At 41.8% G+C, this 15,426-nt stretch overlaps 1 protein-coding gene across 1 annotated transcript; it reads left to right on the forward strand.

Annotated features, from left to right (window-relative positions):
- The first annotated feature begins 9,196 nt into the window (after positions 1-9,196).
- On the forward strand, positions 9,197-9,772 carry LOC150025870 (uncharacterized). The gene has a single exon (XM_090304785.1). The coding sequence runs from the start codon at positions 9,197-9,199 to the stop codon at positions 9,770-9,772; it is 576 nt and encodes a 191-aa protein (XP_090160911.1).
- Positions 9,773-15,426: the final 5,654 nt, after the last annotated feature.

Consider the following 15,426-nt stretch of genomic DNA (forward strand, 5'->3'; position numbering starts at 1 on the left):
TATTTATAGCCTAAGGTGCTGAAAAATAGGTGGGAAATTTCAAATAAACTCATTTGAAATTCCCACCAAAAACAAGTCACATGGGAGGTGTGACCTTTTTCTACTATGACACCTCCCAAAAACTACACCTACACCACTCTCATAAGTCACATGGACAATGTGACTTTATTTTACATTTTCACACACCTTTATTCAAAGGAGACAAAGGAACTCTTCAACTCCTGTACATACTCCAGGTAAGCCGCCATTTGTGGATCCTTGGCCTGGAACTCGCCTGTTACTTGCCCCGTGACTAACAGCGAGTCACTCTTAGCCATTAGCACCCTAGATCCCATTTCCTTGGCCAGCAAGATTCCGGCGATCAGTGCTTCATACTCTGCTTGGTTGTTGCTGGCTTTGAAGGCAAACCTCAGGGACTGTTTAATCAGCACGCCGTTGGGCCCTTCCAAGATGACTCCAGCACTGCTGCCCTGCTGGTTCGACGATCCATCCACCGAAAGCACCCAACGAAAATCATCCCCCTCAACTCGTGTCGCTTCTGACGAGAGCTCGACCACGAAATCTGCGAAAATCTGCCCCTTGATCAGACCTCGGGGCTCATACTTGATATCGAACTCCGACAGCTCCACCGCCCACTTCACCATCCTCCCAGCTACATCGGGCTTCTTCAGAACCTTCTGGATGGGCAAGTCGGTCATCACCAGTATTGTGAAGTTGTGGAAATAGTGGTGTAACCTTCTCGCCGAAAAAACCACTGCCAGTGCAGCTTTCTCCAAGGCCTGATATCTCACTTCGGGGCCCTGCAGCACCTTACTGACAAAATAAATAGGCTTTTGGGCTTGATCTTGGTCTTGGGCGAGCACCGCACTCACCGCCCTCTCAGTCACAGCAAAATACAACCTGAGAGGGGTTCCCACCAGCGGTTTGCACAAAACCGGCGGGCTCGCCAGGTACTCTTTAAGCTTGACGAAGGCCTCTTCACACTCCTTCGTCCAGGCGAATTTGTTGTTTCGCCTTAAACACTGAAAATACGGATGGCCCTTCTCCCCGCTGGCTGACACGAAACGAGACAGGGCGGCCATCTAACCTGTAAGTTGCTGCACTTCCTTCACGGTAGCCGGGCTCCTCATCGCCAAGATGGCAGCACACTTATCAGGATTGGCTTCTATCCCTCTTTCAGTCAAGAGAAATCCCAAGAACTTTCCCACCTCCACGCCAAAGATGCACTTCTCGGGATTTAGCTTTAACCTGAACTTGGCGATCGTAGTGAACAACTCTTCCAAGTCCGCAACATGCTTGCTCTTCTCCGGCGAGGTCACGACCATGTCATCCACGTATGCTTGCACATTTCTTCCCAGCATTGGTGCGAGTACCCGATCCATCAACCTCTGGTACGTGGCCCCTGCGTTCTTCAGCCCAAAAGGCATCACCTTGTAGCAGTAGCACGATCTCTCGGTCATGAAGGCAGTCTTCTCTTCATCCATGGGATGCATCTTTATCTGGTTGTACCCCGAGAAGGCATCCAGAAAACTCAGCAACTTACACCCTGCAGCACTGTCAACCAGGGCGTCTATGCTTGGTAAAGGATACGAATCCTTTGGGCAAGCCTTGTTCAGATCAGTGAAATCAACGCACATGCGCCACTTGCCATTGCTCTTCTTCACCAGCACGGCATTGGCTAGCCACTCAGGGTACTGGACCTCCCTGATATGGCCTGCAGCGAGGAGCTTCTGGGTTTCATCCCTGATCGCCTGTCTTCTCTCCTCGTTGAATTTCCTTCTTCTCTGTCGCACTGGTCTGACCTGGTTGTCCATTGCTAGATGATGGCACAAGAAGTCGGGGTCAATTCCCGGCATGTCTGAAGCAGACCATGCGAAAGCATCCAGATGCCGCTCTATCACCTTGGCAATCTGGTCTTGGAGCTCAGCCTCCAAGGATCTTCCCAACTTGAAGACCCTTCCCCCGATCTCCCTTTCGAGCCATTCCTCGACGGGTTTTGGTCTAGCTTCCTTGGCGATCACCGCCCTGGCGATTCCCAGCTCCCTCGCTTCCTTAGGGCGATTCCTCGCCTCTTCTTCCCGCTCAGCGTTCTCTCCTTCAGCCTCAGCGTCCATCATGGAGACGTCTTCCCCGACGGCCACCTCCATCGCTGCACCAACAACCCGCCACTCTGTTGGCTTGGGCTTCACACCGGGAGGCGGCGTCGTTGTGATGTAACTCACTGACCTCTTGTTCTTCAGGCTATTCTCATAACACTTCTTTGCTTCCTTCTGGTCAGATTTGATGGTGATCACCACCCCTTCCATCGATGGCAACTTCACCTTCATGTGCCTGGTCGAAGGCACATCTCCTATTCTGTTGAGTGTTGGTCTTCCCAACAGAATGTTATATGCTGAGGGAGCGTTCACGACGAGGTACTTGATTTTCTCCGTTCTTGAGCCCGCCTCATCCGTGAAGGTAGTTCTCAACTCTATATACCCCCTGACCTCCACCTGATCACCAGCGAAACCATACAAACACCCTCCATAAGGCCTCAGCTGGTCAAGGGGCAACTGCAACTGCGTGAAAGTCGGCCAGAACATCACATCTGCCGAGCTTCCTTGGTCCACCAATACTCTGTGGACCTTCCTTCCTGCCGTAACAAGCGAGATGACTATTGCATCGTTGTCATGAGGCACAACGTCCCTGAGATCTTCCCTTGTGAACGTGATGTCCACGTCTGGTGAGTGGTCCTCGAACATGTCCACCGTCATCACAGACCTCGCATACTTCTTCCTCTGTGACGCGGTGCATCCCCCACCCGAGAAACCTCTTGCAATAGTGTGGATCTCTCCGTGAGTAGGCATCTCGTGCTGCTGAGCCTCACCACCTGCGGGCTGGGAGCTCGACGCGCCCCCAGTCCTTCTATCCAGCAAGTAATCGTTTAGGAACCCGCTCTTGACTAAGTTGTCGAGCTGGTATCCTAAAGCCAAACATGAGTCCACGGTGTGGCCAAAGCCCTGGTGGAATTCGCACCAGGCGTCTGGCTTTGGTCCCAACACCTTGTCGCCCACCTTCTCGGGCGCCTTCAGCCGGGCTGCTATATTGGGAATGGCGATCAGGTCCGCCAACCCCATGACAAACTTATGCTTCGGCGGGCGATTGTATTCCCGACGTGCTAGTTGAGGGCGCTATGGGCCCCTGCCCTTGTTCTTCCTTGGATCATAAGGATGGCGAGTCCTCTGATCCATCTTGGCCGCCGCTGTCTCCAACACCCTCTGTGGCTGGATCCTGGTCTGGGCACATGGCCTAGCGGGGGCCACGCTTCCCCACTTCTCGGCGACCTCACTTTCATCGGCGATGTGGGCCACCGCAAGTCGCCTAACCTCAGCAAACGTGGCGGGGTGAGCCCTAATCAACGCCTCGCAGAAGGGTCCCGACAGCACGCCCTTCTTGAATGCGTAGACCAACATCTCTTCATCCTTGGCCGGCGAGCGGACCATCTGCGCCCCAAAACGATTCAAGTAGTCCCTGAGGGACTCTCCCTGGTATTGCCTTATGTCGAACAGATTATAAGACACCCTAGGCGGCGCCTTGTTCACTATGTACTGCTCGACGAAGATCTTCGAAAACTGTTGGAAATTGGTTATGTGACCTGTAGGCAGGCTCACAAACCACTCCAACGCCGTTCCCTGGAGTGTGCTCACAAACATCTTGCAATACACAACATCCGATCCTCCTGACAGCATCATCTGCGTGTGAAACGTGGTGAGATGTACCTCAGGATCCTCCACGCCGGTAAAAACGGCTTTCACGGGTACTACACTCGCAGGGATAGGCGTGTCCGTAATCGCCTGAGCGAAAGGCATGGGGAAAACGCGAGGCGGCGTTGACGGCGCGACCTCTTCAGCGACTGGGCGCCCCCGCTGCTCCTGGAGAGCTTGGCGCAATTCCTCAGTAACTCTGCTAAGCTCTTCATTCCTGGCCTGAGAGGCGACCAGGTCCTCGTGCATTTTTGCCTGCTTTATGCGCGAGGCTTCCACATTCGCCTGCAGCGAACGCATGATTTCCACCATTTGCGCCATAGTCATGGCGTCTTCAGCAGCAACGGGCGCAACTGGACTTGAACGGTTGCTTCTCATCTTTCTCATGAAAACCTGACAGATCACAAAGAGCGATGAACACTTTCTCTCTCCAGACAGTTACACATCTGGACACGTGGCTCGCATCCAGCTGTACACGTGTCACCATCTGGAGCATCCTTGACTTGGGCGCCACTTCTTACTCTTCAGGTTTTTTGGCTAAGTTACTCATGCATGACACAACTCAGTGCATAGCTGCCTTGGAGCGTGATCTCTTCTGAGTGGCGAGATCGGGTACCTTCGTATACACCTTCCCTGTGGTCTCGCCGGCCGCCTTCACGATCTACTTTACTTGTTTCACCGTGTATGTCAGGTAAGCTGTGTCCCGAGCTCATCCTCTGGCCAGCTAGGAAATGACTATCTGACTTCATCTTCGGCGATGTCCTTGTTTCGGCGATCTCTAATCACTTGGTCGCCTGGGTTCACATCTGGCGACTTCATCTCAAACCCGGTGACCGCCGGTTTAAGTATGCTAGAGATCGGAGCACGCCAACTTAATAACTGGCGACTACACGAGCCTCCCGACTTCCTTCCCTTCTGTCAGTCAGGTGTCCCGTTCAACACGCCTATATAATAGCTCGATGCCACGTCATCACTTCTGACTACCAGGGCGGTACATAAAGCTTCATCTTTTGCCTATACTCCTCTACACTCATGTTCTTTTGTTGGAGTCTTTGAAGCTTGTCCATTAACTCCCTATTGTAGTATGAAGGAATATGGCGGTGTCTCAGGGCTTCCCTAAGTTCATTCCAATATTCTATGGGAGGATCCCTGTGGAGGCGCCTATCTCTTTCTAAGGTTGTCCACCAATACATAGCGTTTCCTTGAAAGCTTAAAGTGGCTAAGGGTACCTTCCTCTCCTCATTAACATGATGGCAAGCAAAAAGTTGTTCTACTTTCATTTCCCAATCTAGATATGTTTCAACATTTTCCTTTCCATAAAAATGAGGTAGGTCTACCTTAGTCTCTTTGTGGCTCTCTCTTCTAGTTCTTCTTGGTGGAGGTTGGTAATAATCATTAACTCTCCGACTCCCCTCAGCATGTAAGTCACTCCACCTAGAACTAGATGCATGTGATTTTTTTAAGTTTCTAATGTATTCATCCTTTTCTTTCACAATTTTCAACTCCTCTTCTAAAATAGCAAAATGAGCATCCGTTTCTTTTTTATCTTCTATGAATTGGGCCTCATGTTGCAATTGTCTATGTGATAGTGATTGAAAGTCTTTGGCTAATTGTTTTAAAAGATATTTTATAGACTTTCTATCACTTTCACTTGGACTAGAAGAATGAGAAGACATGTTGAAAGTTATATGTTAAAAGCAATTTACCGAAAGAAAGATAGGTGGAGTACCGTAGGTAGATTCCCAAGAAAGGGAGGTGGATCCCTTGGATCACTTAAGTACCAAGCCTTTCCTAGCCAGATTCTATTTCACAATACTTTCACAAACCCTTCTCTAAGTAATTCACTTAGAGCACAATCAAAGATGAAAACAAAGTTTTATGCAAGAAAACAATGTAAAGCAATAAAACACACAAGAAAATTGTTATCTAGAAAGCTTTAAAACTAGTCGAATCCTAAGGTGAGACTTCTTGACACTGTGGAACCTTGAAGACACACTCACTGACTAAAGCGTATTAATCCACTAATTAATCAAAGTTCTTGCAAATTACAACTCCAAGAAATACAATGAAATTAGGTCAACAATTTTTTTTATGCACAAAAATTAAAGTCTTATTCTATGCACACTTGTAGTTCCTTTGTGTATATTTGTGTATTTTTCAAGCGAAGTTGTTGTTGTCCCTTGTTTTGTCTCCTTAGGTTATTCAACCTTGAGTCTTTAATCCAACTCCCTTTTAGTGATATAGCTTTCACCAAAACAAAATTTTAGCTCCACTACTCACCAAAAAACACTTTTTAGGTATATGCCACCAAAGAGAGGTCAAACAAGTTTTAAAGCAACAAAACTCATTTAAAAATCAAGGACTACTGCAAATGGAGTTGATATTTGACAAGATTTGAAATAGTATTTAATAAAATTGACAAGCAAAAATTAAGGCACACAAAAAACGGTAGCACACAAAGTGGAATCCTAGTGAAAGGAACTATAATAGATGAATAAAACCAAAACAACATTACAAATTTTTTTGTGTGTAAATTTTTCACAATTTCCCAAATTTATGTTGGACAGAATACTTCAAAATTGAGCTTGACCACAAAAACTTCAATGTTTTAGCTTAAAATAGGCGTTGGAATTTCACCAAAATAGTGAGCCAAATAATTTTAATATTTTTTTCAAGATCACTGTCGCATCACCGTTTTTCCAAAGTCAGACATTTTGCACTCTGTTCGTATTTCATTTATCATTTTTTTTTGTATTTTGAATTTTGATGTACTTCTTTTTTTCACTTTTTCTCAACACATAAAAATACTCAAATACAAAATTTCAGAATATTTCACCCACAAAATTAATTTATGGGAAAGATTCAAGCCAGCACAGTAACAGTGAAAACAGAGAAATCCTAATCTGGAATTAGAAAACAGCAAGGAAACTTCAAAAACACAACAGAAATTATTGGAAAAGAACTTGTATGGAACTAACACACAAGTATGAACTCAATTATGAAAATATAAAAGGCACCAAAGCTTCATATACATAAATATAAACTGCACTCAAAATCAAAATCAAGCAACCAAATCAACAATAAAAGGCACCACTAGGAATTTATGACATTGTAGGATGAACATGACTTTGACAAAACTTGTATGGATTCAAAAATAATAAAGACTCAAGCACAAAAACTTTGGACTGATTAAAACATCAATAAGACTCAAATAAAATTAAAAACAAAACAACCAACACAAAATACACAATGGAACCTAAAAACAGTTTGGAAGCTCAAGAACAATTTGAACCAAAATAAAACTGTACAATAATTTAAAAACAACAACATAATTAAAATGACATAAAAAACAACAAGACAATCAAGGCAAGATGAACAACACGGATTTGAATAAAAATCAAAAATAAAATGAAGAGAACACTTATATCTTGAAGAACCTTGGCTCTAGATACCAAATGATGGGTTGATACCAAAAGATGGGTTGTTCTTCTTGGAGATTTCAAAAGGGTGGCGGAAGCAATGAATGTGATGGATTAAGGAGGGCTCATGGAAGTATTTCCAAAAAGGAATACCTGGATTAACTCTAAAGAGAGAAGTAGAATGCTACATTGATTTGGTACCTGGAGTTGGACCAATGACAATCAGACCTTACAGAATGACTCCAGCTGAGTTGACAAAATTGAAGAAACAAGTAGAAGAGTTGTTAGAGAAGTGGTTAATCTGGCGCAATATATTTTCATGGGGTTTCCAGTGTTGTTAGTTAAAAAGAAAGATGGAGGGTCTCGGTTGTGTGTGAACTACAAGCAGTTGAATAAGTTGACCATCAAGGACAAGTATCCTCTACCCAAAATTGATGAATTGGTGGATCAGTTACATGGAGCCACAGTTCTCAAAGTTTGATCTGGGATCTCGATAGCACGAGATTTTGGTAAAGGCTGAAGATGTGCAGAAGACAACCTTTAAGTCTCAATATGAACTTTATGAGTATGTATTATCAGCTCATTGGTCTCATTGGATCCAACCAGGATGTGAGCAAAGTTTCATAAAGTTGAAGAAAAGGTTGACAAGTGCTCCAGTGTTGGTGATTCTTGATACAGGAAAAACCTTTTGAGGTTTAGTATGATGCTTCACATCAGAGGTTGAATTGTGTCTTAATACAAGAGAAGATAGGAGTTGCATATGTTTCAATGCAACTCAAAGTCCATGAGAGAAATTATTCTACTTATGACTTAGAGGTGGCAGTGGTGGTGTTTGGTTTGAAGATTTGAAGACATTATTTATATGAAGCTCAATTTCAGATGTTCAGTGAATACTTGTTGGATCAGAAAGAGTTGAGCCTGAGGTAGAGAAAATGGGTGAAGTTTATGAAAGATTATGATTTTCCCACTGATGTACTATCTAGGGAAGGCTAATGTAGTTGCATATGCTCCTAGAAGAGAGTCAGCACAAATGTCAACCATGATGATTGAAGAGCAGAAGTTGATTGAGCAGTTCAGAAATCTAAATTTGGTAGTACAATTCCATGTTAATCATATTAGTTGTAGTAAGTTAACTATAACTAATGATTTCCTTGGAATGATTAAGGAAAAACAATTAAGAGAATCCTAATCTGAAGTGTATTGTGAATTTTCTAGGTATATATCAAACTAAGGACTTTGTGATGGAGAAGATGAGATCTTGAGATTCAAAGGAAGAGTATGCATATCTACCAATGAAGAACTGAAGAGAATGATTCTAGAAGAGGGTTATAAGGGTTATATAAGTTTACGTCCCAGTATGAATAAGATGTACCAAAATTTGAAGGAATCCTTTTGGTGGTCAGGCATGAGAAAAGAAGTAGCTTAGTATGTTGTGACAAGTTTGACATCTCAGAAGGCAAAGGTAGAACATTAGAGACCTAGTGGTTGTTGCAGTAGTTGGATATTCTTGAGTTAAAATGGGATATCATTGTTATGGATTTTATTACCTTTATGTCGAGAATAGTAAGAGACCATGATGCAGTCTGGGTGATAGATGATCGACTAACGAAGAGTGCTCATTTTCTTCCAGTTAATTTGAGAATAATATGGCCAAGTTGACACAGTTGTACATCAGAGGGATTGTGAAATTGCATGGAGTGCCTTCGAATATTATTTTTGATAAAGATCTCAGATTTACTTCATAGTTTTGGCAGATTCTACAAGATTCTTTGGGGTCTAGATTGAGAATGAGATCTGCATATCATCCTCAAAGAAATGAGCAGTCTGAGAGAACGATCTAGTCCTTCAAAGATTTGTTGAGGACATGTGTATTGGATCATGTGGGAAGTTGGAATGAGATGTTGCCTTTGATGGAGTTTGTATGGGAGGAAATGCAAAACTCTTTTATGTTGGTATCAGAATGGTGAGACAGTATTGGTTGAGCTAAAGTTAATTCAACAGATCACTGAGAAGGTGGAATAGATACAGGACAAAATGAAAATTTCTCATAATAGGCAGAAATCATATGCAGATCAGAGGAGAAAGCCTTTGGAATTTGCAGCTGGAGATCATGTGTTCATGAGAGTGACACCAACCAAGGGTGTAGGACGAGCTATCAGATCAAGGAAGTTATCTCCTAAGTTTATTGGACCATATCAGATCTTAAGGAAGATAGGTCCAGTGGCTTATGAGATTGCTCTACCTCCCCAATTAGCAAACATGCATAATGTATTTCACATATCACAGCTAAGGAAGTATATCCCAGACCCTAGTCATGTGTTGGAAGTGGATAATGTGCAAATCAAGAATAACTTGTCTTTTGAAGCAAAACCAGTTAGGATTGAAGACCATCAGAGTAAACAGCTCAGAGGCAAGACCATCAGTATGGTGAAGGTGGTGTGGGATGATAAATCTGGTGATTCAACTTGGGAATTAGAAGAAACCATTAGAGAAACCTATCCATATCTCTTTTCTGGTAAGTCAATTTTCGGGGACGAAAATTTTTCTTGTTGGGGAGAATGTAAGGGTCTAGAAAATAACCTTAGAGTAGAAGTGGTATATTTTAAATGATACCTAAATATTTTTTTATTAAAATGAAAATGACATATAAATAGAAAATTCAGTTATTCAGGTTTCATTTTAAAAGAACCACCATATCTCTAAAAGTTTCCCTTCTCCTTTCTCTCCCTTCTCTCTAAGATTCTGATCTCCTCGCTTATCAGTTTGGCGATCGCAGTCTGCCATTGGACTCATGGCAGCGAAGACTACAAGACTGCCCGATCAGAATCTCTTATAGAATAAGTTCAGTTTTGTTCCTCTTTTTCCTTTTCTCTCCCGTCTCTCTAAGATTCTGATCTCCTTGCTTATCAGTTTGGCGATCGAAGTCTGCCATTGGACTCCTGGCAGTGAATCCTATAAGATTGCCCGATCAGAATCTCTGATAGAGTAAGTTCAATTTTTACCCTTCTCTGAGTCAAATTTTGAACGTGTAGGTCTATCTCAATCTAAGTGTATGCATGTGCATCTTTTAGTTTTAGGATTAGTCTTTAGTAGATCAAAGTCTTAGAGATATAGTTAGATTTTTGATTAGGACTCTATGGTGCAGGTTAAGCTACTTTTGAAGATTTTGGTAGGTGTGGAGCTATTCGTGAGCATATGCTCAAGTAAAGGTAAGGGAAGCTAGTTTAAAATCTTCAATAGAACCCTAGGTTAGAAGATTTGAATGTGAGTGTGACGTGGTCACCAATTCCAAATTTTATTGCAAGATTTCTTGTTTTGAGTAGATTTTAGTTTGATTGAAATTGAAAGTGTTGTGATTGAGAATTGGTTGTTTGATTTAAATGGTTTTGGAATCAGAAATCATATATATATGTATAGATGGACATAATAGCGCAATGATTCAATGAGAGTGATTGTATCATGCTGAACAGGAACTGTCAATGAAATGTGTAGATTTATAATTTATGAATTGAATGAGATATTGATTTATAATCTAATAAGTATATTAAGTTATGCAGAATTTTTCTACAGATTTCGCTCAAGCTAGCAAGTTCTAGCTTAAGCTAAAAGATTATGGGCACTCTCTGGAGGATTTTAGCTCAAGCTAGCGAATTTTAGCTCAAGCTAAAATTCTGGATGCTCTCTGGAGGATTTTAGCTCAAGCTAGTGAATTCTAGCTCAAGCTAAAATTCTGGGTACTCTCTGGAGGATTTTAGCCCAAGCTAGCGAATTTTAGCTCAAGCTAAAATTTTGGGTGCTCTCTGGTGGATTTTAGCTCAAGCTAGCGAATTCTAGCTCAAGCTAAAGTCTAAAAAAAAAGTAATAATAATAATAAATAAAAATAAAAATATTAAACTAATTTTTATTTGCTTTTAAAAGATTGATTTATTTATTTCTATATAGTTTTTCTTATAAAGTATGTAAAATTTTATTTCATGTATAGTTAATTGAAAATCTCTTTAATTAGACATTTATATGATTAGTCAATTAATTGTTGTGTATTTTGGAAATTCTAAACATTGGTATGATTTGATTGTTTGATGGTGGATATTATGAGGTTGAAAATATGAATTTTAATCAAGACATAGTATTTTCAGGAAAGAAAATACCGTGTTAAGATTGTTTAGGATGTGCATTGACTAGGGATTCATCTAGAAAGAGATATCCTGACTCTACTGAGATAATGAAATCATATAGATGAAGTTATTCAGGTGGTGAGAGTCGAAGGAGGTTCATATGAATGGGTAAGTTGTTTGAAAGATAACTAACTTGACCTGTTATATGAGTTAACCCTGTCATACTAGGAGAGAGATGATATTGAGATTAATTATGCGCATAGCTGTGTGGATTTCACAGTGATGTAGTATGACAGGTGCAGATCTCTGAGTCTAAGTCAACGCACGAGTCTTCCGGAAGTAGAGTCAAGTGTCTATGTGTTATGAGTCAGTAGAAGTTTGTCATGAGAAAGATGAATATTGAAATTGTTGATAGACACTTGATGGTTATGTGAAATGCATGAGAAAGGATGAATTTATGTGGATGTTTAAAGTCATATTTGTGTTATAAGTTTTAAAAATACCTAGCTTACCCTTTGTTTTGTTTTGTGGTTGTTTTTCTTTGATTTGTGATGAGGTTACAGGTGATAAAGTTTCTCGGTGAGAAGATGGATGAGGGAAAATGTTTATTTTTCTTTTGAAATTGTGTTTTAAATTTTATGTAAACGATCCTGCCAGTTGACTTAGCGCTAAAGCGTTGCCTCGTCACGAACCTCTTCACCAGCTTGACTCCACGTGCCCTTCAAGTCCACACCACGAAAGCTTCTTCAGAGAACCTGAAAACACAGGGTGGCGCCTCTGCGGCCGGTGGCGCTCCGACGCTCAAGTCAGTAACAAGAACACCCAAAACTCAGAGAAAATATGCTCTGGAGGACCGTACTAAAGCACACAACCCTAGCAAATAAGCCGTAATGAAAAACGTACCTCTACAAATTCTGTTAAGTTTACCTTTATAGCTAGGTTTCTTCTCTCTCCAGGTCGTTATGCTTTTGGACGCGTGGCTCGCATCCAGCCCTGCACGTGTCGCCATCTGGGCTGGGATAGCAGGTAGCGCCCAGCCCTACACGTGTCATCATCTGAGCTAGGGTAACTCGAACGTCATTTCTCTATTGCTCCCAACCCTACACGCGTCATCACCTGGGTTGGGGTATGATGTGATTCCACTAGCCATATAGAGAAAGGTTCTTGACCTTCTTAGGAATCACCTTGAGTTGGACATTATAGAGGCACTTTTCTTAGAGTTGGATCATTTGTTCTAAGACAAGAACTCACCAAAAACTAGTACCAAATCCCAAACTCATTTGGATGAACCAATTTTAGTCAAATTGAACCAAAAAAGAGGAGAAACTAAAAGGAACCGAACAGAATTGAAATTAAAAGGCAAGAACAGAACATAGGTGCTGGAAAAACAGAAAAACCGAACCAAAAAACTCAAGAACACAAGACAACATGAACAATTGAAAGAGAAGAAAGGAAGGAGAAGAGAGTGCTCATGAAGATGGAAGAATGTTGGATGATCTCGCCACTAGAAGTGTGGAATGCTCCTAGATAAGAGTGATGTCGCCACTTGAGGACTCCATTGATCCATCAAGATAAGACTAGAGAAGAAGGCTCCAAAAGCTCTCCAAAGTTCACTCAAAATTTGAGTAGAGTTTTCTTAGATTAATTCCAATTTGAATTTTACAAAGGAAGCACCTCTATTTATAGCCTAAGGTGCTGAAAAATAGGTGGGAAATTTCAAATAAACTCATTTGAAATTCCCACCAAAAACAAGTCACATGGGAGGTGTGACCTTTTTCTACTATGACACCTCCCAAAAACTACACCTACACCACTCTCCTAAGTCACATGGGTAATGTGACTTTATTTTACATTTTCACACTCCTTTATTTAATAACCACACCTCCTAAAACTATACAAGAGTATTTCAAAGCTTGGCCTTGCCCCTCATGGGATGGACTTGGGCTCTTTGGGCTTTGGCCTTCTTGGGCTTGGGCTTTGGGCTTGGGCCTCATCTTTATTTTATGTCTTCTTTTAATTTTGAGAAGACTAGAAGGAAGAACTTCAAATGTGAGGGTGGATGTCCTCTTCGTCCATTAATAAAAGCCTCCTTCATTTGATTCTCATCAGGGTAACTGGTAGCATCCAACCCTACACGTGTCGTCATCTGGGTTGGGGCAACTTGAACGTCATTTCCATGTAGTAATTAGCCGCGCAGCTAAGTCCTCTACTCAAGGAGCAAGCTAGCACACAGTGTGCCCTAGAACGCCACCTGACAAGGCGAGTATCGGGAGCAGCAAAGTGCACCATCTCTATGATATCGCTTGTCGTTGGTGGTACCTTCCTTACTGCTACACCATGCATGTTCTGGCTGGGGGAACCTTGCCACCAGCGAATGTCCACCCTGGGAATCCTGTCGCTGACGGGCAAGCTGTTCCCTCCCACCTGCTCGACCTCCAAGTCTCACGCCAGCGCAGCAATTGTAGCGTTGGACTTACTCGCCAGATTTTCCAGTGGCCTCAACTGAGTCTGTTGGGAAATCTGGCGACGTGCTTCCTGCGACGATGTTAAGCTATCTAGTCGCCAATCGCCAAACACGTCAATGACAGATAACCCGGCGACAACCGACCATGTTCACTGCAAAACGCCAGTTCCATGAATCGGCGACTACGCTCACCTCTGAACCATCCCTCTTTCTCTTGCCCATGTGTTCCGCTGAGCAGGCCCCACCTAGTCACGTGCAAGACACGTCATCACCCGATGACCTGGTCGGTACAGTAAATGTTTCAAGTCTTATGAAGAGAGAGATAATTTGAAACATTATAATAATGAAATTTTAGATATATTTGTATTATGTTTATATATTTATTTTAATATTTCATATAAATTATGGTTACAGATATGGGAAAATTTAGGGATGTTATAATAAGAACCAAATTATCACCCATATACCTCGCTTTTAACATAGTCATCCCCTCCTTAACAATTTCTTCACACAACTCATCAAAGTTAAGATCGGGTGATTGGCGGCCCACCACACTCTTTGTCATCCAAAGGAGTATTTGTGATTTGGTTTCGACTATGGCTCCTTTCGACATACCTTGTGAAGTATTTCTCACTACTTCTGCGTAAGACTTCTTCTCATTTGGAGGCCTTCAAACTTCCTTCCCTTTTTTTTCCCTCTATACCTCCTTACTTTTCATCTTCACAGGTAAAAAAGCTTGTTGTTTCCTTACCTCTCTTACTCCCCTAAGCATCCCATCCTTCTTGACAAGCTCATCTCTCCTGTATTTTGGGACGTTAACATAGAGTTTCATGTTGCCAATGTAGATATGATCCAATTCCTTCTCCAATCTAACCACATTTTCTACCTCAAAAAATCTCACAAATTCAAATCTTCTTCCCCACCTATTAAGATGATGAGATATGAACACCTCTTTTTAGCATATCATACTCCTCATGGCTACTTGGGAAATTTGAAAAGAAGAATGTAGTATGATTGTTCATCGAATTCTGACGATTACATTTCTCTGGCTTCCTCCATCGCTCCTCTCTCGCCTCCGGCCACCTCCTTCGCTCCTCTCTCACTCTTGAGTGGTAGTATCCACACTCGTGTAGCAAAAGAAGAGAAGGTTGAGATTAGTGAGTCGATCACCGCTCAAGGGAGGAAATCGATGGGTGAAGAAAATGGGTTCTCCTTTGTGAATTGTACCATTGTTGGGAGTAGAAGAGTGTGGCTTGGAAGAGCTTGGGGACCTATAACTTTCAAATTTATCTATTTTTCTCTTTTCTACTTCTCTCCAAAATATAATTTATTTTGGCTCTTATCTTTTCTTCTATTTCCAATATCCTGAATTTTTTATTCTTAAAAAGAGTTGCTTGCTAGTTTTGATATTTTAGATATTATTAAAAAAGAAATCTTGTTGAATAAGGGAAGACTAGGAGATTATAAGTAGTAATCATCCACAAATCAACCTTATTAGTATTTTAAAGTTTTATTTACTAAAAATATATATACAATAACTGGATAAAAAAATATTATTTATAAAATAGGAGAATTTAAGTAATATAAAGTGACTAAATTTATGTCAATTGCATTTAAAAAATATGAACCGAACATTTGACGTGCCCGGTGGTATAAATAGATTGGAGCATCCTATCCTAAATACT

This window comes from Phaseolus vulgaris, chromosome 7, assembly GCF_051622355.1.
Source record: "Phaseolus vulgaris cultivar YP4 chromosome 7, ASM5162235v1, whole genome shotgun sequence".
Lineage (NCBI taxonomy): Eukaryota > Viridiplantae > Streptophyta > Magnoliopsida > Fabales > Fabaceae > Phaseolus > Phaseolus vulgaris.

Bases quoted from the DNA above. Each gene is read 5' to 3' on its own strand.
- LOC150025870 (XM_090304785.1), top strand. From the start codon at position 9,197: ATGAAAATTTCTCATAATAGGCAGAAATCATATGCAGATCAGAGGAGA.